Source organism: Rhinoraja longicauda, chromosome 38, assembly GCF_053455715.1.
Source record: "Rhinoraja longicauda isolate Sanriku21f chromosome 38, sRhiLon1.1, whole genome shotgun sequence".
NCBI lineage: Eukaryota > Metazoa > Chordata > Chondrichthyes > Rajiformes > Arhynchobatidae > Rhinoraja > Rhinoraja longicauda.
In genome coordinates, this window is record NC_135990.1 from 15,243,761 (window position 1) to 15,269,861 (window position 26,101).

General features: G+C 45.1%; 1 protein-coding gene across 2 annotated transcripts in view; it reads left to right on the plus strand.

Annotated features, from left to right (window-relative positions):
• The window catches only part of LOC144610808 (death-associated protein kinase 2-like), a 196,271-nt gene that overhangs the window by 158,838 nt on the left and 11,332 nt on the right, over positions 1 to 26,101 (plus strand). The window contains exon 12 of one of the 2 annotated variants that reach the window (XM_078429727.1): positions 297 to 391. In XM_078429727.1, coding sequence (XP_078285853.1) covers positions 297 to 377 — 81 coding nt within the window. In that variant the 3' untranslated portion in view covers positions 378 to 391. Of the gene's footprint in view, positions 1 to 296; positions 3,235 to 26,101 lie in introns of those variants that run through there. The other variant, XM_078429726.1, reaches the window with a different exon arrangement.

Consider the following 26,101-nt stretch of genomic DNA (forward strand, 5'->3'; position numbering starts at 1 on the left):
GGGCCCGGGCGCTGCCTAACAGAGGTTGCGTAGCGACCCGCCTCACGGCCCGGGCGGCCACCATTGGTGGAGGGGGAGCACGTGGCCGCTGGCTGGGTGAGGTCACGTGGGGCGCGGTGCGGTGACGTCACCGTTTGTCCCTTATTTGGGAGTGAGAAAGTTGGCAACCCCTAGCTGTATTGTCCAGGATGCTCCGCAGTTTGAGGAGCATCCTCCCCTCCAAGACCATCTCCCGTGAATCCAACTCCCCCCCCCCCAGGACGGAGCCAACAATGATGTTGTTCTTTTGGTTGCAGAGAGCGTATGAAAGTGACAATGAAGACAATGGTATCAAAAGAAGAGTATCCAGGCCGAGGAGACACAGCAGCACGTCATAAAGAGATATGTGGAGGTGTGGCATTAAAGAGAGCAAGCCCGAGGGTTTTAACTACTGTGCTTGGATCAATAGGCCTGGTCCCACACCAAAGCTACAGCTGCCTGTTAGTGGGTGGGGCCCAGTCAATGGCCAAAACCACTTTTAAGTGTACAGATCGGTTTGGTTATGAGAGGCTGTGTTGCAAAGGGTGATGCTTTCTTTAATCAGGCACTTGGAAAAGAAAAATGTGCAATACATTTTTAAGTATAATTCATCGTAAAAAAATATTTGTTTCTGTTTAGGCAAACTTTTTGAAGTCTGGACTTGTTGAAATACCGTTCTTGTGATTGATCCCACACTCAGGCCAGGGAGCTGTGAGGGGCGGCTCAGTGCCTGGGTAAACGCTCCTCATCTCAAGAATGCCACTCTGGGGGGTCTGTGTGGCATCGAACACATGGCCAGGACCAAACAGGGCTGGGGCAGAGGGAGGGAAAGAGTTAAAGGAATGGGAGAAACTGTAGATTGTGTAAGGCTCTGTTAAATGTGCAGGTCCTACTGTAACAGCGGTGGTATTTGCTTGTGGGTGAGTCATAGAACTCATAGAAAACAGGTGCAGGAGGAGGCCATTCAGCCCGTCGAGCCAGCACCGCCATTCATTGTGATCACGGCTGATCATCCACAATCAGTAACCCATGCCTGCCTTCTCCCCATATCCCTTGATTCCGCTCGCCCCTAGAGCTCTATCCTGCTGCTGGGTAGCCACATGCAAACTTTCCTTGCATGCTGAGGCAGAATAAACCACAGACCGAGGCTCTGAGTGTGGATCGCAACATTAGCAGAGGACATTGGTGAGAGACAGGCAACAAAATGCTGGGGTCACAATGTCCGGTTTCAACTAACGTTTATTTTTATATAACCGTAGCTTTAGATTTTTTAAATTAAAACAATCTCGGTGAAACGATCAGTTTTTTTTTGGCACAACATAATAAGGTGTGTGTTAAGTCTGTTTAAAGTCAGTTGAACTAATAATGTCAGCAGACTGGCCCGTTCACAGTGTTTTACGATCTTGCATGCTTGGAAACTGTTCCAGGCTAATGGGTTGAGGTCTGCATAAAGTTATGAGTCATCCTCGTTGATAAATATGTACAGATCCACCACCGATTTTCCTTCACCCTTGGTTCCAGAGGCTCTCTGGATTATCCGTGTTGACAGACCAACAGAGGTCACGGCCTCTGAGAGAGTAGTCCACAGGTACCGGAACGTTCTGCTTAGGCCGCCGAGGGGCCGAGATACATCGGCCTCAAACGTCGGCCTGCTGGCTCCGGCTGGGCCAGAGTTCCAGAGCAGGGGGCAGATTCAAGCCGCCGATCGGCGCACACGCCCCAATGAGGTAGAGATCGGCCGCCTCACGCGGCCTAAGCACCACATCTGCAGGGGAGGACTTCCAGGGTGGATTTCAAGTGCGCCTTCGTCATTTGGTCTGGATTAAATGAGGTGCCAAACCACTAGTTGCTGGAAAGTCGTTGGTGGACCTGAGGTAATCTGCTGTTAGCTCAGGATTTCAATCACTGTCGAAGCCTGCAAAATAGTCACATCTGATGCCTCAAACAGCAAACTGTCGTTCCTGCCATGTTTCATTGAAAACACTCCTCTTGGGATAATAATATCTTCATCCCACCACCCAAATCTTATAGATGGCATCCATTAGATGTATGTTAAAGTACTAAATTAAGTAAATAGGCTTTTCATAATTGCTTGACAAAAGGAGTTAAGAGCAGAGTGCCCGAGAAACTTGGGGAAAGTGCTGAACTTCCTCAGGCACTTTGCTTTTCGCTCAGCATTCCAGTATCTGCAGTCTCTTGTGTCACCAAAAGGAGTTCATTGTTTCCACGCACCCCAGCAAGTTAGATGAAGTGTCCATGAAGTGTACAGATATTGTTAATTATTCAATAAGAATGCAGCACTGAGCATAACAGTAAAGAATGAAAATTGTTGTGTGGACCTTCATACTCTGTAAGTCGATGTTATAATTCAGGCAAAATTCCAAGTCAAGTCAAGTCAAGTTTATTTGTCACATACACATACACGATGTGCAGTGAAATGAAAGTGGCAATGCCTGCGGAATGTGCACAAAAATAATTACAATTACAGCATATTCACATTAATTAACTGTAACACATTTTGCAACTTGGTAGAAGATGCTAGAAGGTAGCACCTTCTAGCACCTAGGTAGAAAGTTAATACAGAAAAGAAAAAAATAGTCCCTGGAGATATAATAGTTATAGAGATATAACAGTTAAATAGTTAATAGTCCTGATGGCCTGTGGGAAGAAACTCCGTCTCATCCTCTCCGTTTTTACAGCGTGACAGCGGAGGCGTTTGCCTGACCGTAGCATCTGGAACAGTCCTCACCCTTAAGTCCGAAGAAGGGCCTCGACCCGAAACGTCACCCATTCCTTCTCCCCAGAGATGCTGCCTGACCCACTGAGTTACTCCAGCATTCCACGTTTCTTTGCTAGACATTATATTTGGCAAATTAAACATTGTGGTGGGATCCCACCACAGCTGAATTATAGTAAAGAAGTTTTAAAAAAATCAGCTGCTTAGAAATCTGGAAAAGGTTTCATTTCAACAGAATATTCAGCACGGCACTGATTTGGAGATACGAGACTCCAGATGCTGGAATCCAGAGCATAAAACACAAACTACTGGAAGAGTTCAGTGGGACAAGCAGCATCTGTGGAGGGAAAGGGGATTGTCAAATGTCTAGATCAGAACCCTGCATCAGGACTGATTGCGAAGAGGGAAGATGGGCAGTATGAAGAGAGGGGACTGGTGAGACTCAGTCAGTCATCGGTGGGCCGAGGAGCCATGAAGTAGATGGAGCCGGGTTGGGGAAGGGGAGGTGGGAGATAGAGGAAGAGGAGGGGAGAGATGGGAGACAGAGGCAGGTGGGAGAGGAGGAGGGTAGAGATGGGAGACAGAGGTAGGTGGGAGAGGAGGAAGGTAGAGATGGGAGACAGAGACAGGTGGGAGAGGAGGAAGGTAGAGATGGGAGACAGAGACAGGTGGGAGAGGAGGAGGGTAGAGATGGGAGACAGAGGCAGGTGGGAGAGGAGGAAGGTAGAGATGGGAGACAGAGACAGGTGGGAGAGGAGGAAGGTAGAGATGGGAGACAGAGACAGGTGGGAGAGATGGGAGACAGGCAGGTGGGAGAGGAGGAAGGTAGAGATGGGAGACAGAGGCAGGTGAGAGAGGAGAAGGGTAGAGATGGGAGACAGAGACAGGTGGGAGAGATGGGAGACAGGCAGGTGGGAGAGGAGGAAGGTAGAGATGGGAGACAGAGGCAGGTGAGATGGGAGAAGGGATGGAATTGAAAACAGCAAAGTGGGGTGAGAGGTGGAAGCAGTAATTTGAATTGGCCCGCATTCTAAATAGAAGTTGAGATTAGTGCTTGTGGTAACCATTTAAATTGATGCAGCTGAATCTTAATATTAAAAGATTTAATTCTGTCCCGTTTTGAATTAGCTGATCGTGATCACAAACAAGTCAATATTGAGGATGGCAGGATTGCTTTTACACCGGCATTTGAAAGGGGACGTGGGGATTTTGACCCTTAAGGCAATCATACCTTGACTTCAGGGAGGGAAGTGAGAAAACACTTGCATGTTTAGCACCTTCTACCAAGTTGCAAAATGTGTTACAGTTAATTAATGTGAAGTGGCTGGTTGTAATGGTTGTAAGTGGTTGTAATGTGATAAAAAGCAGCGACAGATTCATTCTTCAGGGATGGTGTTGGATCTAAACATTAGGAAAGAAAGGTGGCGCAGCGGTAGAGTTGCTGCCTTACAGTGCTTGCAGCGCCAGAGACCCGGGTTCAATCCTGACCTCGGGTGCTGTCTGCACAGAGTTTGTACGTTCTCCCTGTGACGTATGGGTTTTCTCCGAGATCTTTGGTTTCCTCCCACACTCCAAAGACATGCAGGTTTGTAGTAAATTAGCTTGGTATAAATGTAAATTGTCCCTAGTGTGTATGGGATAGCATTAATAGACAATAGGTGCAGGAGTAGGCCATTCGGCCCTTCAAGCCAGCATCGCCATTCAATGTGATCATGGCTGAGATGATCATGGCTCAAAGTAAATTCTCAATCAGTACCCCGTTCCTGCCTTCTCCCCATACCCCCTGGCTCTATCTAACTCTCTCTTGGATGCATTCAGAGAATTGGCCTCCACTGCCTTCTGAGGCAGAGAATTCCACAGATTTACAACTCTGACTGTGCAGGGATCGCTGGTCGGTGCGGACTCACTGTATCTCTAAACTAAACTAAAATCCTGCTGCAAAGACATGTCCCAGCCTGAGTGGAATCGTGTGCTAATTGATGACTTTTGCTTCTGATGGCACTCCTGGTAACTCTTCGTGATCAACACTTTTTGTGGATCACAGCTGGATAGTGTGCAGGCCTGAGCTACTGAACCAAGAGCCTCGAGCCTGACTCGCACCACGGCAGGTGAGCAAAGTAAATTCAAGTAATTAACTAAGACTGGAGTAAAACGTGAATCTCAGTAACACTGATCATGAAACCACAAAAGCCTACTTACCAGACCCATCCTATGTGCAAGTCTTAACTGATTCCCAGTTCAGGAACAGGCAGGAATGGACAGGAAATGCCGACATCCCCATCTCATGAATAAGTAAAATAAAATCGATCTTGGTCAAAGATACTAATTGGCATATTAATGCAATGCAAGTTGCCCTTGGCTGCAGGAGATGGTGATGTTAAAGTGCATTCTGGGGTTTTGTGAGATTACTGTGCAGCTGTGGAAAGGAGGTAGTGAAAATTGTACTTGCCCTTCATTCCCAGGTTTTTAATTAAGTGTGGATACTCTATTACAACCACAAAAAGCCTTTCATGCAGCAAAGGTTGTATCACAGGAGCATCACTCAAAAATGGTGTGGATACTCTATTACAACCACAAAACCCCTTTCCAGTACAAAAAAACAGAACTGGTATTTGTAGAAAAGTGTGTGGAGGTAATTGGCTTGGGTGATGAGGAGGATTCTATTGATGGTGGCAGGAGGAATATAGTGGGGAATGTCATGGATGAAACAACTTCCAAATGCACAGAGGGGGAGAGCTGAGGAGTTTAGTTTTAGACATACAGCGTGGAAACAGGCCCTTTCAGCCCACCGGGTCCATGCCGCCCAGCGATCCCCGCTCACTAACACTATCCTACACCCACTAGGGACAATTTTTACATTTACCAAGCCAATTAATACAAACCTGCACGTCTTTGGAGTGTGGGAGGAAACCGAAGATCTCTGGGAAAACCCACGCAGGTCACGGGGAGAACGTACGAATGGGGAGAACGTACAAACAGCGCCCGTAGTCGGGATGGAACCCGGGTCTCCGGCGCTGCATTCGCTGTAAGGCAGCAACTCTACCGCTGCGCCACCGTGCCACCCCAAATCTTATGTTAGAGGGCTCCAGGGATGTTGGGGGAGTGGAGGTCACAAAGATGAAGCTTATGGAGTGAGATCAAGAGAATGTTAAAGATTTTGAAAAAGATGCTGGTGGAAGATGGTGTAGATCCTCAGGAAGGACGAGGATCTTAACGTTGGTTACAATACCCTGAAGTCAGTCGGGAGCACAGCCAACAGGAGCCAAGGAGAAGAATGAGAAGGCAGTGGTCCAAAGACTGACAACGGAAAGTGAGGTGGCAAGAGGACATGATGCGAGGAGAAGGCAAGACTTGTGAAGTGTAGGGTGCAGACCAAGGGAACAATGCTCAGTCAAGCAAGTTGTAAGGTTTTAAACCTCCTGGTGGGGATGTTAGTGTAATAAATAGACCACCAGCCAGAACGTTAGATGATTGACCCACAGACATGGATTCAAATCGTACCACAGCAGAAAGGTGATTTACAAGACATTTAATTCAATAAATCATTAGTTAAAAATCTTGGATGAATAGCTTTAAAAAAAAACCCCATCTTCGCTGATTATTCAGGGAAAGAAGTCTGCCATCATTGACGTCAGTATGTGCTGCCCTGTTTGTGACTCCAATGATTGACGTGGGGACCATAGGCTGCAGATGCTGGAATCTTGAATCAATAACAAGCTGCTGGAGGAGCTCGGCGTGTCAGGCAGCATCTCTCGAGAGAAAGGGGCAGTCGACATCAAAGTTAATAGAGCAGTGCAAGATAGACCACTCGACCCTAAAAACCGTAGTACGTCACGGCGCCATTTTAGTAGGCAGAAACTTGCAGAAACATTTAAAAAGAAAAATGACAAAAATCTGTGAATTGATAGATGAGATATATTCTGCATTTTAATGGTATCATCACACGTACTGTTCTCCCAAAACACTGATTACACTGCGAGAGGCAGAGCGAACGGTGGGTTTTGCTTACTAAAATGGCGGACGTTACGCTTCTTTGCATACTATACTTCAGTATAGGCGATTTCGATGGAGTGGTCCATCTTGGTCCTCTAGTATCTTTGGTTGACATTTCAGGTCGGGTACCTTCATTTGGAATTCATCTACGTCTGGATGAATGGTCCCATCCAAAACACCAGCTGCCCATTTCCCTCCACAAATGCTGCCTGACTTGCTGCGTTCCTCCATCAGATTGGATTCGGAATGTGATTGACTTAACTACCTCCACAGTTTATATCATTAAGGAATGGACAATAAATACCAACCGTGTGACTTACGCACAACACGAACAAAGATATCAAGAGAAATGGCAGCTTGGAAGGAGCTGGACTTCAGTGTGGAGTCTCAGCCATGGAGGCAGTTGGGTCTTCCATAAGCCTAGACATTATCCAGTTAAGGTCTCAAACATTGTCATTGTTAAAAAGACACATCCTATGGATAATGTCGATGAAATTTTGTCTTCAAGTTGCAAATGCAGCAGATCGTAAGATGCCTTGGTCTGAAGAAGGGTCTCAACCCAAAATGTCACCCATTCCTCTCTCGAGATGCTGCTTGACCCAGTGAGTTACTCCAGCATTTTGTGTCTACCTAAGATGCCTTGGTTGTTCAGCTCAGGGCTGAGGGTGTGTGTAGGAAGATCTAAATAAACTAGTTGCCACACACACACTGTCACTGAGCTCATCTGTTTCTGAATCATTGATGTGAGAGGGTTTGGACATGGAGGAGCACTAACAAGGTAACTTTCTCCAGAGTGATTATATCAGGTAGTTATACCTGCTGTATATATACCGACATTATACCTGCTGTCAGTGTGCCACGAGAACAGTCAGTTTTGCCTGATCTTTCTGTTTTAATGAAACCCTGTGTTATGCATTAGATTCTCCACTGTGACACAGAAAACTGGTGATCTATGCTGTGGATTATCACTGCCTCTCCATGCAGTTTGTGTATCGTTGGCTGTTTTAACGTGGCAATGGAGGTTCTCACGGCAGTAATGGCACAGTCACATTCACCGAAAATGTACCCAAACTGAAAACGGCTTTCTCATTCTCAAACACACACAACACAACAGAAATGTGCAAGGCATGCACAATCTAAACCCCTCACCTCTCCAACACACAATTTCAAACCATAATGATGAGTCACCAGTTCACAAGTTGTAGGAGTAGAATTAGGCTATTCTAATCTACTCCGCCATTCAATCATGGCTGACCTCTGCCTCCTAATCCCATTTTCCTGCCTTCTTCCCACAACCCTTGACACAACCCATTCGCATCAACAATTTGTCTATCTCTGCCTTAAAAAATCCACTGACTTGGCCTCCACAGCCTTCTGTGGCAATGAGTTCCACAGATTAACTACCCTCTGACTAAAGAAGTTCCTTCTCACCTCCTTTCTAAAAGGGCGCCATTTAATTCTGAGGCTATGACCTCTGGTCCCAGATTCTGCCACCAGTCGAGACAGGAATTTGTAGAAAATGACAATGAATATATTTGCAATAAACTAACAGCCAGAATGGGTCTTAAAGAAATCGAAGAATGGTCTCGACCCGAAACGTCACCCATTCCTTCTCTCCTGAGATGCTGCCTGACCCGCTGAGTTACTCCAGCTTTTTGTGATACCTTCTATTAATTACATAATGTACCAGTCCCTACTTGCTCTAGAAGGTTTTGTCCTGCAAAATCAATTAGTAGTTAAAGCTGTGTTTTAGCAATTCATTAATTTTCCAGAGGCAAGAACCAAGTAAAGACAGCTGTGAACTTTCTCAAAGCAGAGGACATTTTAAGTGTTCAGCTCCAAGTTTCTGTGCACCTGATGCTCTGTGTAAATTGTCCGTGAATGACTTTCACATTCCCGAACCATCATTCGATCCGAATGCTGGAGTTTCTTTTTGCATAAAACAATATTTTACTTGGAGAGGATGTGGAAATACTGATGTCAAATTAAAATGCTGGGTAAAGGACGAAATAGATTGTGGGTAGAGTTGACTATTCTTGATTTCATTGGGATGGAACTTGAATAGCTGGTTTGACATTTAGGATTATTGGGAAGTCCATGGATCAATCCCTTTCGCATTCCCAAAACCCCATTTTGCCCTGGATTCCAAGCGAAAATATCGGGAAGGAGTCCATTAAACTACGACATGTAGACACAAAAAGCTGGAGTAACTCAGCCGGTCAGGCAGCATCTCAGAAGAGAAGGAATGGGTGACATTTCGGGTCGAGACCCTTCTTCAGACTGAAGATGGGTCTCGACCCGAAACGCCACCCATTCCTTCTCTCCTGAGATGCTGACTGACCCGCTGAGTTACTCCAGCATTTTGTGTCTACCTTTGATTTAAACCAGCATCTGCAATTTTTTATTCCTAAACTACGACATGTGTTACATGAACTCAACTCAGTGTTGACAACAACATTGGCCAATGCTGGCTTCATAGAGTGATCAACCTGATCTTAGCGTTCAGGTAGAATGGAGTTGCACAGCACAGAATCCTTTGGCCCATTCTGTCCATGCCAACTTTGTTGCCTGTCTACAACGATTCCATTTGCCTGCATTAGGTCTATGCCTTCCCTGTACAAGTGCCTATCTAAAAGTAGTTGAGACAAGGTAACTGTATTTAATTCCACCACCTCCTCTGGCTGTGTGTTCCAGATATCACGCCATCTCTGTGTAAAGTTTAGCCTTAAAATCCCTGTTAAATCATCTACCTCTCACCTGTAAAACTGCGCCTTCTTGTTTTTGATAACCAGTATTTTTTTCCCATGGTCGGGTTATCCACCAAGTCAATGTCTCTGATAATGTCTCAGAGTTACTGTTTTGAGGATAGCATTTTTTCAATAATCATATCTAACGCTGTTTCCCCCAACTTCTGTGCACATGGCCAGTGTTGTGAATGGCACACTGGAGTCATAGAAACATAGAAACATAGAAAATAGGTGCAGGAGGAGGCCATTCGGACCTTCAAGCCAGCACCGCCATTCATTGTGATCAAGGTTGTTCATCCACAATCAGTAACCCGTGCCTACCTTCTCCCCAGATCCCTTGATTCCACTAGCCCCTAGAGCTCTATCTAACTCTCTCTTAAATTCATCCAGTGATTTGGCCTCCACTGCCCTCTGTGGCAGAGAATTCCACAAATTCACAACTCTCTGGGTGAAAAAGTTCCTTCTCACCTCAGTTTTAAATGGCCTCCCCTTTATTCTAAGACTGTGGCCCCCTGGTTCTGGGCTCCCCCAACATTGGGAACATTTTTCCTGCATCTAGCATGTCCAGTCCTTTTATAATTGTATACGTCTCTATAAGAGTCAGGCGGTGAGCACGTCCCTTCCAGCGGGCCAGCTATGTTTGCCACCACTTGCCATTTGTTTCCATTGGAAAAAATCTCCTTTGCCAGGTGTTCATCTCAGCCTGTCTAAACTATTTGCACAAAATATTCCTCTCCCAGGTTTCATCAACAGAAACATTTGTGATGGCAGACTGCAATATCGGAATATCCAAGAATCCAAGAATAGCTTTAACCTTTACTTCAGTCGTTAGAGCATTATGACCACACCAGTAAATGACCATTACCCAGGATCACATCGAGCCCATCCAGTCTTGCTGCTGCCTTTCATTTAATATTAACCTAGACACGTATTTTTTTAAATTAGCAGTTTAGAGTTCTAAATTAACCTGAAATTTGGAATAAATTTCAATATTTGTTAATTATATATGTGTTTAACATTGATAAACTATATAACGTGACAATTGTAGAACTGATGTGTACAATATTTTAAATCCTGTGAAAATATTAAAAGTTTGACAAATGTTAGAATAGATAGATTCAAAGTCATTAAATGGAGCAGGGAGTTTTTTTGTGATATTAATAAAAGCTGTCTCCATCCGGGTATTGAACTGTGTATATATTAAGAATTTGATTGAAATTTTGTACAGTATTTTTCTATAAATAAAGTTCTGAATACAGCTATTAGTTGTCAATATACAGGCCTATTTATTCTGTTTCTCCAAATCTGACAGAAACAAATCCCTTGCACTGTCTCCTAATAATCTCTCAATTACAGGCAGGTACAATGAAAATCTTACTTGTAAGATGGACGTACAAATTTGATTACGGTGATAAGAGGGGATTTATAGAAACGTATTAAATTATAAAAGGATTGGACAAGCTAGATGCAGGAAAAATGTTCCCAATGTTGGGGGAGTCCAGATCCAGGGGCCACAGTCTCAGAATAAAGGGGAGGCCATTTAAAACTGAGATGAGAAAAAAAAATTCACCCAGAGAATTGTGAATTTGTGGAATTCTCTGCCACAGAGGGCAGTGGAGGCCAAATCAATGGATGAATTTAAAAGAGAGTTAGATAGAGCTCTAGGGGCTAGTGGAATCAAGGGATATGGGGAGAAAGCAGGCACGGGTTACTGATTGTAGATGATCAGCCATGATCACAATGAATGGCGGTGCTCAAGTCAAGCCAAGCCAGTTTTATTTGAACAGCACATTTAAAAACAACCCACGTTGACCAAAGTGCTGTACATCAGTTCAGGTACTAAGAAACGAACATATAATGGCACACAAACATAACAGCACATACATAAACAGTTCACAGCGCCCCCTCAGAGGGCCTCAAACGCTAGGGAGTAGAAATAGGTTTTGAGCCTGGACTTAAAGGAGTCGATGGAGGGGGCAGTTCTGATGGGGAGAGGGATGCTGTTCCACAGTCTAGGAGCTGCAACCGCAAAAGCGCGGTCACCCCTGAGCTTAAGCCCAGACCGCGGGATAGTCAGTAGCCCCAAGTCGGCCGACCTGAGGGACCTGGAGATAGAGTGGTGGGTTAGAAGATTTTTGATATGGGGTGGGGGGCAAGCCCGTTTAGGGCTTTGTATGTGAATAGGAGCTTGAAATTGATTCTGTACCGTACTGGGAGCCAGTGGAGAGAGGCCAGAATCGGGGTGATGTGGTCCCTTTTACGGGTATCCGTCAGGGCCAAATGGCCTCCTCCTGCACCTATGTTCTATGTTCTAGTACTGGAGAGGACAGCCTACGGGACAACCTCTATCAAGGCTTTGTGGATGGAACCCAGAAATAAGAAGGGGGTGATCGCTTTGGTGGGATTGTACTATAGGCTCTCCAATAGTCAGCGAGAATTAGGGGGACAAATATGTAGGGAGATCGAAAATACCTGGAGGAGCAATAGGATTGTAATAATTTGCCTAATGTTTATAGTCCTGCCATTGTGCTGAGGAATCTGATGAGGCAGAATTCATCATTGTGTCCAGGAATGTTTACTCAGGCAATAAGTAGATGCCTGGTTTAAACCAGCATCTCCAGTTCCTTCCTAGACATTTCCCCTGCAGTTCCTTCCTACCCAATCGGGGAACTACAGACTGGTGAGCCTCATATTAGTGGTGGGTGAGATACTCGAGGGGGTTTTGAAGGAAAGCATTCATTTGAATTTATAAAGGCAAAGACTGACATGGCTTTAATTTCAAAAAATTGATTGACCTTTTCCAGGAGGTCACCATGAGGGTTACCGAGGGGAGGGCGGTAGATGTGTAGGAAAATAACTGCAGATGCTGGTTCACATTGAAGGTAGACACAAAATGCTGGAGTAACTCAGCGTGTCAGGCAGCATCTCAGGAGAGAAGGAATGGGTTAAGTTTTTCTGGTCGAGACCTTTCTTCAGACTGATAGACATCAGTAGATATTGCCTACATTTGCTTTAGCAAGACCTTTGACAAGGCCCCACATGGAAGGCTGGTCCAGAATGTTAAAATACATGGGATTCAGGGCAAGAGAGCAAATTGGATACATTTGCTTGGTGGTAGGAGATGGTGGGGGCGAGCGAGGATGGTCGCTTTACAGATTGGAGACTTGTGACCAGTGGTGTGCTGCAGGGATCAGTACTGGGCCTCTAATTGTTCATCGTGTATATTAATGGTTCAGAAAAGAATACAGGTGGCATGATTAGCTGTTTTGTAGATGAACCAAAATTCGGTAGAGTGAACAGTGAAGAATGCTGTCTATGGTTTCAACAGGATCTGGATCAACTGAGGAGGTGTGCAAGGTTCTGACTGGTGGAGTTTAGCTGAGACAAGTGCAAAATGTTGTGCATTTTTGGAAGTTAAAGCTCAGCAGGACACACAAAGTGAAAAGCAAGCCCCTGGGGTCTGTCATTGTACAGCAAGACCAGAGGGAACAAGGGCATTGTTCCCTGAAGGTGGCGACACAGGTCAACAAGGTTGTGAAGAAGGTATGTGGCACTTTTCCCTTCCATAGATGAGAGGACGGGTATAAAAGTTGGGGGGTCATGTTACATTTGTGAAAATGACTGGTTAGGCTGCACTTGGAGAATTATGTGCAGTTCCAGTTGCTGTGCTGTTGGAAAAATGTGATAAATTGCAGATGATACAAAGCTGGGTGGTAGTGTGAACTGTGAGGAAGATGCTATGAGGTTGCAGGGTGACTTGGACAGGTTGTGTGAGTGGGCGGATGCATGGCAGATGCAGTTTAATGTGGATAAGTGTGAGGTTATCCACTTTGGTGGTAAGAATAGGAAGGCAGAGTATTATCTGAATGGTGTCAAGTTAGGAAAAGGGGACGTACAACGAGATCTGGGTGTCCTAGTGCATCAGTCACTGAAAGGAAGCATGCAGGTACAGCAGGCAGTGAAGAAAGCCAATGGAATGTTGGCCTTCATAACAAGAGGAGTTGAGTATAGGAGCAAAGAGGTCCTTCTGCAGTTGTACAGGGCCCTAGTGAGACTGCACCTGGAGTACTGTATGCAGTTTTGGTCTCCAGATTTGAGGAAGGATATTCTTGCTATTGAGGGCGTGCAGCGTAGGTTTACTAGGTTAATTCCCGGAATGGCGGGACTATCATATGTTGAAAGACTGGAGCGACTAGGCTTGTATACACTGGCATTTAGAAGGATGAGAGGAGATCTTATCGAAACGTATAAGATTATTACGGGGTTGGACACGTTAGAGGCAGGAAACATGTTCCCAATGTTGGGGGAGTCCAGAACAAGGGGCCACAGTTTAAGAATAAGGGGTAGGCCATTTAGAACGGAGATGAGGAAAAACATTTTCAGTCAGAGAGTTGTGAATCTGTGGAATTCTCTGCCTCAGAAGGCAGTGGAGGCCAATTCTCTGAATGCATTCAAGAGAGAGCTAGATAGAGCTCTTAAGGATAGTGGAGTCAGGGGGTATGGGGAGAAGGCAGGAACGGGGCACTGATTGAGAATGATCAGCCATGATCACTTTGAATGGCGGTGCTGGCTCGAAGGGCCGAATGGCCTCCTCCTGCACCTATTGTCTGTTGTGACGGTGAACATCGCCACTGGAATCCCGATCCCGTGCCTGAGAGGGTGGGTTGCTCGTGTACAACAGCCTCCCACATTCATCTCTCCCATGCACACAGGTTTTTGTGCAAGTCTATCGTGTTGTCATCGTCTAAGATGGGCCACCACCACACTCACACTAGGGACAATTTACATTGATACCAAGCCAATTAACCTACAAACCTGCACGTCTCAATACAATAACGATTTAGACGAGGGAACATCTCCAGGAAGGCAGATTATTATCTGAATGGTGTTAGATTAGGAGAAGGGGGTGTGCAAAGAGACCTGGGTGTGCTTGTACATCAGTCACTGATTCCTTTAGCCCAAAGAGCTAAATCTAACTCTCTCTTGAAAACATCCGTTCTTGTTCGACTCCGCCGGGAGCTTTCTGCATCCAGGAATCTCCGTTTCACCGTTCACATCTGGTCAACATTTGAAATATACACCAGCTGAGATTTTCTCTCCAATTCCAGCGAAGGCACAGGCAGGTCACAGTCTATTTCCAATCCCTGGATTGCCATTGACAAGTATTTTTTTTTAACTTAAGTCATGCACAAAAGATATTTGTACAACTCCGCTGCTAATCAAGTCACCGGTTCGAAATGTGACATTTCACAAGTGTGCTGTGATGGAAATCCTACTTGGCAACTATAATTAAGTTGGTGATGTTGGATTAATTTGCTAACACCATCTGGGAATGCGAATCATCCTAAAAGAACCCCTTGTCAGATGCAAATAAGTATGGGGGAATTCTTTGAATAAAATATGCCAGAATAAAATGCAGGAGACTTCGAATAAAGCAAGTTTATAATAATAATAATAATATATTCATTTATTTGTCCCACACCGGGGAAATTTTCAGTGTTACAGCAGCAAAGTGGATAGCAAAAGACATTTATTATAAATAAAAATAAAGATAAGGATAATTGTCATCATTTACTGTGTTTTTTTAAACTGTTACTGATATCTGGTCTGTTGACTGGTCTGCTGGGAGCAGTGCTGGTTGTGCAGTCTCACAGCAGCGGGAAGGAAGGACCTCCTATATCTCTCCTTCAGGCACTTGGGGTGAAGGAGTCTGTCACTGAAGGAGCTACTCAGTGCAGTGACAATGTCCTGCATGGGGTGGGAGTCGTTGTCGTGCAGCGATGTTACCTTTGCCATCATCCTCCTCTCTCCTACTGCCTGTACTGAGTCGAGGGGGCAACCCAGGACAGAGCTGGCCTTCCTGACCAGCTTGTCGAGTCTCTTCCCTTCCACCGCTGAGATGCTGCTGCTCCAGCAGACCACTCCATAGAAAATGGCCGATGCAACCACCGTGTTGTAGAAGGTCCTTAGGAGTGCCTCCTGCACTCCAAAGGACCTGAGTCTCCTCAGCAGTTAAAGTCTGCTCTGGCCCTTTTTGTATAGCGCATTTAAGACATGATTACAGCATAATGGACCTAGTCGACAAGAACAACTGATATCCAGGACAAGTAAAAGTCTAAAAATGTCACTTCAGTAACATAATAGCATGATGAAATAAATGGTGAATGTACAGGTAACCTGAGGTAGCAAATCAGGCAGCTCAGCATGAGTGAGATTAAACCATTTCCAGACATGAAACTCGGAAAACAATAGACAATTGGTGCAGGAGGAGGCCATTCGGCCCTTCGAGCCAGCACCGCCATTCAATGTGATCATGGCTGATAATTCTCAATCAGTACCCCATTCCTGCCTTCTCCCCATACCCCCTGACTCCGCTATCCTTAAGAGCTCTATCTAGCTCTCTCTTGAATGCATTCAGAGAATTGGTCTCCACTGCCTTCTGAGGCAGAGAATTCCACAGATTCTCAACTCTCTGACTGAAAAAGTTTTTCCTCATCTCAGTTCTAAATGGCCTACCCCTTATTCTTAAACGGTGGCCCCTTGTTCTGGACTCCCCCAACATTGGGAACAAGCTTTTATACGGAACCTTTAAGTTTCAGAGATTTGGAAAGGGAATTATTCAAAATCATACCCTCAAGGTCATAGTCCCTGGACTTCGTCCAAGGAGCAGCTTTAATATTTTGAAAACTTTATTTTGAAAATAAAATATAAAAATAGCACATATTTTTACAATGCTCATATAAAAATAGCATAAATATTTTTAAAGCGTTACAAGATGTTGGGGGAGTTCAGAACTAGGGGCCACAGTCTAAGAATAAAGGGGGAAAAAAACTGCAGTTGCTGGGTGGCAGTGTAAACTGTGAAGAGGATGTTAGGAGGTTGCAGGGTGACCTGGACAGGTTGAGTGAGTGGGCAGATGCAGTATAATATAGATAAATGTGAGGTTATCCACTTTGGTGGCAGAAACAAGGAGGCAGATTATTATCTCAATGGAGTTAGGTTAGGTAAGGGGGAGGTGCAGCGAGACCTGGGTGTCCTTGTACACCAGTCACTGAAAGTTGGCGTGCAGGTACATCAGGCAGTGAAGAAAGCTAATGGCATGTTGGCCTTCATAACAAGAGGATTTCAGTATAGGAGTAAAGAGGTTCTTCTGCAGTTGTATAGGGCCCTGGTAAGACCACATCTGGAGTATTGTGTACAGTTTTGGTCTCCTAATTTGAGGAAGGACATCCTTGTAATTGAGGCAGTGCAGCGTAGGTTCACGAGATTGATCCCTGGGATGGCGGGACTGTCATATGAGGAAAGATTGAAAAGACTAGGCTTATATTCACTGGAGTTTAGAAGGATGAGAGGGGAGCTTATAGAAACATATAAAATTATAAAAGGACTGGACAAGCTAGATGCAGGAAAAATGTTCCCAATGTTGGGCGAGTCCAAAACCAGGGACCACAGTCTTAGAATAAAGGGGAGGCCATTTAAAATTCTCACCATTTAAAACTGAGGTGAAAAGAAACTTTTTCACCCAGAGAGTTGTGAATTTGTGGAATTCTCTGCCACAGAGGGCAGTGGAAGCCAAATCACTGGATGGATTTAAGAGAGACTTAGATAGAGCTCTAGGGGCTAGTGAAATCAATGGATATGGGGAGATGGCAGGCACGGGTTACTGATTGTGGATGATCAGCCATGATCACAATGCATAGCAGTGCTGGCTTGAAGGGCCAAATGGCCTCCACCTGCACCTATTTTCTATGTTTCTATGTTTCTAAGATGAAATGGAAACCATTTTTTCACAGATTTTGACAGAAAGGTGAAGGTAAATTAGCAGTAAAGTTATGCATATTTGTGGTGATAGCTAACAAACGATTGATCTAAATCAGATGTTTGTAACAAGACAACAATATGGATGTGCCGAAGATAGATGCAAAATGCTGGAGTAACTCAGCAGCTCAGGCAGCATCTCTGGAGAAAAGGAATAGGTGACGATTCGGGTCGAGACACTTCTTCAAAACCGAAACGTCACCTATTCCTTTTCTCCAGAGATGCTGCCTGACCCGCTGAGTCCACATTTTGTTGACCAGCATTTTGTGTCTACCTTTGGTGTAAACCAGCATCTGCAGTTCCTTCCTACATATATATGGACATGCCTCTGTGATGTCGGCGGCACGGTGGCGCAGCGGTAGAGTTGCTGCCTTACAGTGATTGCAGCGCCGGAGACCCTGGTTCGATCCCGACTACGGGTGCTGTCTGTACGGAGTTTGTACGTTCTCCCCGTGACCTGCCTGTGTGTTCTCCAAGACCTCCGGTTTCCTCCCACACTCCAAAGACGTACAGGTGTGTAGGTTAATTGGCTTGGTACAGGATAGTATTAGTGTGCCGGGATCGCTGGTCGGCACGGACCCGGTGGGCCGAAAGGGCCTGTTTCCGCGCTGTATCTCGAAACTAAACTAAATATCCCAGCTCTCGTTGCTAGTGCCCTGGGTGGGGTCACAAACTCTGCAGTGGAGCCATTTTGTGATGCATGTTTCCAGGTCCACTTTCCTTCCTCTGGGAAGGGACTGGGATCTATATCTGACATTCCTACATGCAGAAATATGTGACATTACTATGTGCAAACTAGGTGTTAGATCAATCACAGCAGTCAGTTTGCACACTTGATCTGCAGTGCAAAAAGAACATCATTTGTTTTTTAGTCAAATTGATTCAGAAATATATATCAGCCACAATAAAGGCTCCAACCTGAACGGTCATGTCCATTTCCCTCCACAAATGCTGCCTGACCTGCTGAGTTCCTCTTTGTTTTTTGCCCAAGAACCCCTACAACTGCAGGTTCTGTGGTTCCACCCAGGAATAACTCCCTTGTTCTTTGAGAACGACAGAACATTCCCTACGACAACATTTTATTGAAACGCAGAAATCTCTGACTGTGCAACATTCCCTCAGTGGCAGTTTGGATTTCTCAGCTTCTTGATAGAATAGAATAGAATAAGACGGCACGGTGGTGCAGCGGTAGAGTTGCTGCCTTATAGCGAATGCAGCGCCGGCGACATTAACACCAACCTACACCCACTAGGGACAATTTTTACATTTACCAAGCCAATTAACCTACAAACCTGCACGTCTTTGGAGTGTGGGAGGAAACTGAAGATCTCAGAGAAAACCCACGCAGGTCACGGGGAGAACGTACAAACTCCGTACAGGCGGTTCCGTAGTCAGGATTGAACCCGGGTCTCCAGCGCTGCATTCGCTGTAAGGCAGCAACTCTACCGCTGCGCCACCGTGACTTCTTGTGCATCTGTGAGTTTAATTTCTCCACCGTCACTAAATCCTTTTATCACCTACAGAGTTGTTTTGAAACTCCACCACTCTTTTGACACATTTCGTTTTGTGTTGGTCCTGTAACATTGCTTGGGAGTTTTAGTAAAGGTGTAAAAATAGAAATGAAGCTTATTAATCTATTCTATGATTTTTGTGGATATGACAAGGATATCAACAGTGGCGCAGCGGTAGAGTTGCTGCCTTACAGCTCCGGAGACCCGGGTTCAATCCTGACTACGGGCGCTGTCTGTACGGTGTTTGTACGTTCTCCCCATGACCCACGTGGCTTTTCTCTGGGTGCTCCGGTTTCCTCCCACACTCCAAACATGTACAGGTTTGCAGGTTAATTGTCTTTGGCGAAATTGTAAATTGTCCCTTGTGTGTAGGATAGTGCAGGGTAATCTCTGGTTGGTGCAGACTCGTTAGGCCGAAGGGCCTGTTTCTGTGCTGTATCTCTACCTTCTATAAAAAGACTTCCTGAGCAAGGTGACTGACTGGAGAAAGCAAGGCGTGGTTGCTGCATTGACTAAATTAATTTTCCATATTATGGTTTAGGAACATACACATTTATTTTTAGTTTAGTTCAGAGATACAGCACGGAAACAAGTCCTTCAGCCCACTGTGTTCGCACCGACCAGCGATCCCCGCACACTCACACTATCCTACGCACACTCGGGACAATTTACATTTATACCAAGCCAATTAACCTACAAACTTGTATGTCTTTGGAGTGTGGGAGGAAACCAAAGATCTCGGAGAAAACCCATGCAGGTCACGGGGAGAACGTACAAACTCCGTACAGACAGCACCCATTGTCAGGATCGAACGCGGGTCGCTGGGGCTGTAAGGCAGCAGGTTTACCGCTGCGCCACCGTGCCAATGATACAATGAAGTATAAAATAAATTGCTGGAAGAACTCTGCTGCATCTGTGGAAGCAAAAGGAACGTGTTGATGTTTTGCATTGAGACCCTGCTTCAGGACTTGAATTAACAAACATAGAAACAGAAAATAGGTGCAGGAGGAGGCCATTTAGCCTTTCGAGCCCGCATGTTCATTGTGATCATGGCTGATCATCCACAATCAGTAACCTGTGCCTGCCTTCACCCCATATCCCTTGATTCCACAAGCCCCCTAGAGCTCTATCTAACTCTCTTTTAAATTCATCCAGTGAATTGGCCTCCACTGCCTTCTGTGGCAGAGAATTCCACACATTCACAACTCTCTGGGTGAAAAAGTTTCTTTTCACCTCAGTTTTAAATGGCCTCCCCTTTATTCTTAGACTGTGTCCCCTGGTTCTGGACTCCCCCAACATTGGGAACATTTTTCCTGCATCTCGCTTCTCCAATCCTTTTATAATTTTATACGTCTCTATAAGATCCCCTCTCATCCTTCTAAACTCCAGTGAATACAAGCCCAGTCTTACAGTAGGTTTTTTTTGCTACAGATCTGAGGTCTCCTGTGCCTCTGACATTAGGAGGTAAGTTGATGGTGACGTTTCCCTTCCACTGACAATGTGAAGATGGTTTCTGAGCCCGGTGTCAGTATTAGACAATAGACAATAGGTGCAGGAGTAGGCCATTCGGCCCTTATAGCCAGCACCGCCATTCAATGTGATCATGGCTGATCATTCTCAATCAGTACCCCGTTCCTGCCTTCTCCCCAGGACTCCGCTATCCTTAAGAGCTCTATCTAGCATGAATGCATTCAGAGAATTGGCCTCCACTGCCTTCTGAGGCAGAGAATTCCACAGATTCACAACTCTCTGACTGAAAAAGTTTTTCCTCATCTCCGTTCTAAATGGCCTACCCCTTATTCTTAAACTGTGGCCTTTAAACTGTTGACTTTAACTCTGCTGTGCGAGCCTTGTGTGGAGTTTTTTCATCAGTTTGTTATTGGAATATTTTTAAAAACCACAAATCAAACATAATCATGGACAAAATTTGCCAAGTCTTTGGAAACGGCTAGAATGTCCCAAATTGCTGCAAATTTTGTAAAGTTTAACTTGACCTGGCATGAGATCTATCCCAGGTGAAAATTTACAGGTGTCATAAACAACACTTTCATCAATTTGGGATAAAATTCACCTCAGTGCTGCCTTTGAGATGTTGTAAATCTTTTTCAAAGTTTTTGCAACAAAGTTTTAAATGTTTGGCTGGAATGTATTTTAGGTTAATGTCAGAATGACAATAGACAATAGACAATAGGTGCAGGAGTAGGCCATCCAGCCCTTCGAGCCAGCACCGCCATTCAATGCGATCATGGCTGATCACTCTCAATCAATACCCCGTTCCTGCCTTCTCCCCATACCCCCTCACTCCGCTATCCTTAAGAGCTCTATCCAGCTCTCTCTTGAAAGCATCCAACGAACTGGCCTCCACTGCCTTCTGAGGCAGAGAATTCCACACCTTCACCACTCTCTGACTGAAAAAGTCCTTCCTCATCTCCGTTCTAAATGGCCTACCCCTTATTCTTAAACTGTGGCCCCTTGTTCTGGACTCCCCAACATTGGGAACATGTTTGGGGGAGTCCAGAACATGAGGTGGGGTTTTTGCAGTATCTGCAGTTCACACCACAAAGTCTGCAGAAACAGTGTAAAGAGAAAAGTACTGAGGAAGACAGAGTCACCAGAGCAAAGAGGAACAAGGAATTCTGCTGGGTTATCAAAAAAGTAAAGGAATTGGTCCTTAATCCTCCAATCCAGATCTTTCTGAAACGAGTGGAAAAGCATTCTTGTGAGGGTTAGTTAAAAGCAACCATTCTACACTAGATCAAGCAATGCTCCAAAGCAAAAGGGTGCATGGTGGCACAGCGGTGGAGTTGCTGGCTTGCACGAATGCAGTGCCAGAGACCCGGGTTCGATCCCGACTACGGGTGCTGTCTGTACGGAGTTTGTACGTTCTCCCTGTGACCTGCGTGGGTTTTCTCCGAGATCTTCGGTTTCCTCCCACCCTCCAAAGACGTCCAGGTTTGTAGGTTAATTGGTTTGGTGTGAATGTAAAAATTGTCCCTAGTGGGTGTAGGATGGTGTTAATGTGCGGGGATCGCTGGTCGGCGCGGACCCAGTGGACCAAAGGGCCTGTTTCCGTGCTGTATCTCTAAACTATACTGAACTTGGCTGAGCAGGTGGTTGAGGAGCCAGAGGTGGAAAAGAGGTGAGGGTTGGTTTCTGATCCAAAGCAGCTGCTGCCTAGCAGAGACACAAGGAACTGCAGCTGCTGGTTTACATAAAAAGACACAAAGTGCTGGAGCTACTGTCCACCCTAAGCCCTGTTACAGTGAGCTAAGGGTGTGCCCTGGATTTTCCTACCTGGGATAAATAAAGTTTAGATTTTTTTTTTTAGATTTTGAGATACAGCGCGGAAACAGGCCCTTCGGCCCACCGGGTCCGCGCCGCCCAGCGATCCCCGCACATTAACACTATCCTACACCCACTAGGGACAATTTTTACATTTACCCAGTCAATTAACCTATAAACCTGTACGTCTTTGGAGTGTGGGAGGAAGCCGAAGATCTCGGAGAAAACCCACGCAGGTCACGGGGAGAACGTACAAACTCCGTACAGACGGCGCCCGTAGTCGGGATCGAACCTGAATCTCCGGCGCTGCATTCGCTGTAAGGCAGCAACTCTACCGCTGCGCCACCGTGCCGCCCGTTCTATCATATCGTAAAATAATTAATATATAATAATAATAATAATAATAATTAATTAATTAATACATGCTTCATGCATCTTGCGTTTTATGACTGTCGGCAGATCAATTTTCCTCCTGGGATAAATAAAGTTCTATCATATTGTATCGTGTCAGTCAAGAGGTTATCAGAAAAGTGGCGCAGAGGGAGAAGCTCAGGATGAAGTCAGGCTAAAGGAATGGCCCCCTTCTGCTTCTTTTTCCTGGGTCCAACCTATTGGCTTTGATTGAGATAGTGGAAGGCTTGGCTAGAGTGGATGTGGAGAGTATGTTTCCACCAGTGGGAGAGTCTAGACTCAGAATAAAAAGACGTACCTTTAGAAAGATGAGGAGGAATTTTTTTAGTCAGAGCGTAGTAAATCTGTGGAACCCATTATCACAGAAGGCTGTGGAGGCCAAGTCAATGGATATTTTTAAGGTGGAGGTTGATAGATTGTTGAGTATGGTGTCTGGGGTTATGCGGAGAAGGCAGGAGAATGGGGATGAGAGGGAAAGATAAATCAGCCATGATTGAATGGCGGATTAGACGATGGGCCAAATGGCCCAATTATGCTCCTATAACTTGTCAACTTGTGAAGTGAAACTAGATATTTTATTGCAATCCATGTGGAAAAATGATCACAAACGCAGAGAACACACTTTATAAATGTTGATGGCATCATATAGTCTATAATTTTCCAGGTTCTGGAATTCCATATTTCAAAATCCTACGGTAGACACAAAATGCTGGAGTAACTCAGCGGGCCAGGCAGCAGCTCAGGAGAGAAGGAATGGGTGACGTTTCGGGTCGAGACCCTTTTTCAGACATGTCTTCTCAAGGTATGTCTACTTTCAAGAAGTTCTCCTCCTCTCTTCCTTCTCTCCTGAGATGCTGCCTGACCCGCTGAGTTACTCCAGCATTTTGCATCTACCTTCGATTTGAACCAGCATCTGCAGTTATTTCAAAATCTTAAAATGATTTCATATCTCTTGAAGCAATTCCAAGAAGGCAAGTTCATTAATACCCAATTTAAAGACCCTTAGTTACTCCAAGTTGATAGGAGAACTGATTTCCTTTGAAGGAGCTTTGATGTATTTAAGTTGATCAAAGGCTGAATCCACTTCAATAGATTTGAACTACAGTAGATTAGTAAAGGACAGATCACTAAAAATCAGCAGGGCATTTTCTCAACAAAGGCATAATTAGCGTTATTATTTGCTGGAGCAATGATTCACTGGAGGCTGACATTACAAAACATAAAGAATTATGATCAACAAACGTCATGCTCAATCTTACATCCCAGAATGAACCTTAATCAAAGAGGATGTCAGATGTGAACTCTGTTTTTTCCTCTTTGTTAGTCTAAATTAGTTTTTGTTTTAAATCAGTGTTAATTTATCCCAGGAGTTTGTACATCTAGTGGTGGATGGAACGATGGAAGCACACAGAGCTTGGCTAGAATAAGCTTGAATGGGACAACCCCTATAGAAATAAGAAGAGGAAATAAAGAGAGAATGGGGTTGTTCCTGAGGAGCACCTTCAGCAACAGACTGGTTCCACCGAGATGCAGGACAGAACGCCAAAGGAGATCCTTCTTCCCTGTGGTTATCAAACTGGACAACTCCTCCCCCTTCTGTCGTGGGGTAGACTGAGACTGACTCCCCTCCACCACCCCCCCCCCCCCCCCAATCTTTGCACATCCCCCAAGCCACTCATCACTTTAATTTCATGTTTCATGTTTTTGTGTTTTTTTATGACTGTTAGATCAATTTCCCTCCTGGGATAAATAAAGTTCTATCGTATCGTATTGTTCCTCAGGGAGTCAGTGTCAACTCAATGGCCTGAGTGGCCTCCCTGTGTTGTTAGAAATGCAAGAGCAGCTTGTCTACAACTATGTCATAATAGTTTTGTTCACAATCAGGGCAAGTTTACCAGCAGGTTGAGCAGCATCTGAGGATGGAGAAACAGAGTTAGCGTTTCAGGTCGGTTTGAACAGAGAGGCCTTCTACCTGAGACATTCACTCCGTTTCCCCAGCACGGTGAATGTTTCCAGCGTTTTCTGTTCACGCTCAGATTTTCAGTATCTACAAATTTTTTTTATACTTCAATCACCTGGTTATTTTCTGCCATTTTATGCAAAATGGAGAGCTACAATCCCATTATGAAGACGCGTTGCCCGTCCTCAGTTCCTACTTTATCCAGCACAGATGATAAAGGAAAAATGTTTAGTCTTAAGAAGGGTCCTAACCCAAATCCTAATCCTCATCAGGAAGGCTGGCTCCATCCTGGGGGCGGAGTTGGATTCATTGGAGATGGTCTTGGAGGGGAGGATGCTCCTCAAACTGCAGAGCATCTTGGATAATACAGCTCACCCCCTCCATGACACACTGGTCAACCTGAGGAGCACCTTCAGCAACAGACTGGCCCCACCAAGATACAGCACAGAACGCCACAGGAGATCCTTCTTCCCTGTGGCTATCAAACTGTACAACTCCTCCCCCTTCTGTCGTGGGGTAGACTGACTCCCCTCCCCAATCTTTGCACATCCCCAATCCTGGACTTTCCACTCGTCACTTTAAATTCCATGTTTCATGTATCTTGTTGTGTTTTATGACTGTTGGCAGAACAATTTCCCTCCAGGGGTAAATAAAGTGCTATCCTATCCTATCGTAAATCATCATCCGGCCTTTATCCTCCACGGATGCTGCCTGGCCTGCTGAGTTCCACTTGCACTTTTTTACTAAGAAATAATATAACTGAGATGTATAGGATGATCAAATAATCTGGTACAGTACATAGGATGATCAACGGTACAGTATGACACAGTATTGTGTGCCCTTCAGCCCACAATGTCTGTGCTGAACATTATGCCACGTTAAATGAATCTCTGCCTGCATGTGATCCATATCCCTCCATTCTCTGCACATCCATGTGTCTGTCTAACAGTCTCCTAAATGCCACTAAAAAGATAAAAATACCTGACTGCAGAATATTGTGTTATAGCGTTACAGTTACAGAGAAAGTGCAGATTTTTTTAAAGTGCAAGGTCCGCAAATGAGGTAAATTGGATGATCGCGACTACGGCCGTTGATCGTGTGCGGCATGAAAAGTTAGATGGAGCTCTTAATGATAGCGGAGTCAGTGGGTATGGGGAGAGGGCAGGTACGGGGTACTGATTGTGAATGATCAGCCATGATCACATTGAATGGCGGTGCTGGCTCGAAGGGCCGAATGGCCGACTCCTGCACCTATTGTCTATTATGAGAGGTACAGATAGGGCAGATAGTCAAACTCTTTTCTCTTGGGAGGAGTTTTCAAGCAGATTTTATGATAAGCATTTTTAAACAGAGTTTTTGATAAACTGGAAAATGCTGCCTGACATGTAATGGAGTCAGACAGAATTACTATACTTAAGAGTCATTTACACAGGCATTTATACAGGCAAGACAGAGAAGTTGACAGTCCTAATGCAGGAAAATGGGATAACAGTAGATGCCCAAAAATGATGGCAAGAGAATGTTGGGCCCATTCCTGTGCTGCATAGTTCCATGACTCCTTGGTGGGAAGGACTCTGGCCTGGCACGGTGGTGCAGCGGTAGAGTTGCTGCCTTACAGCGCCAG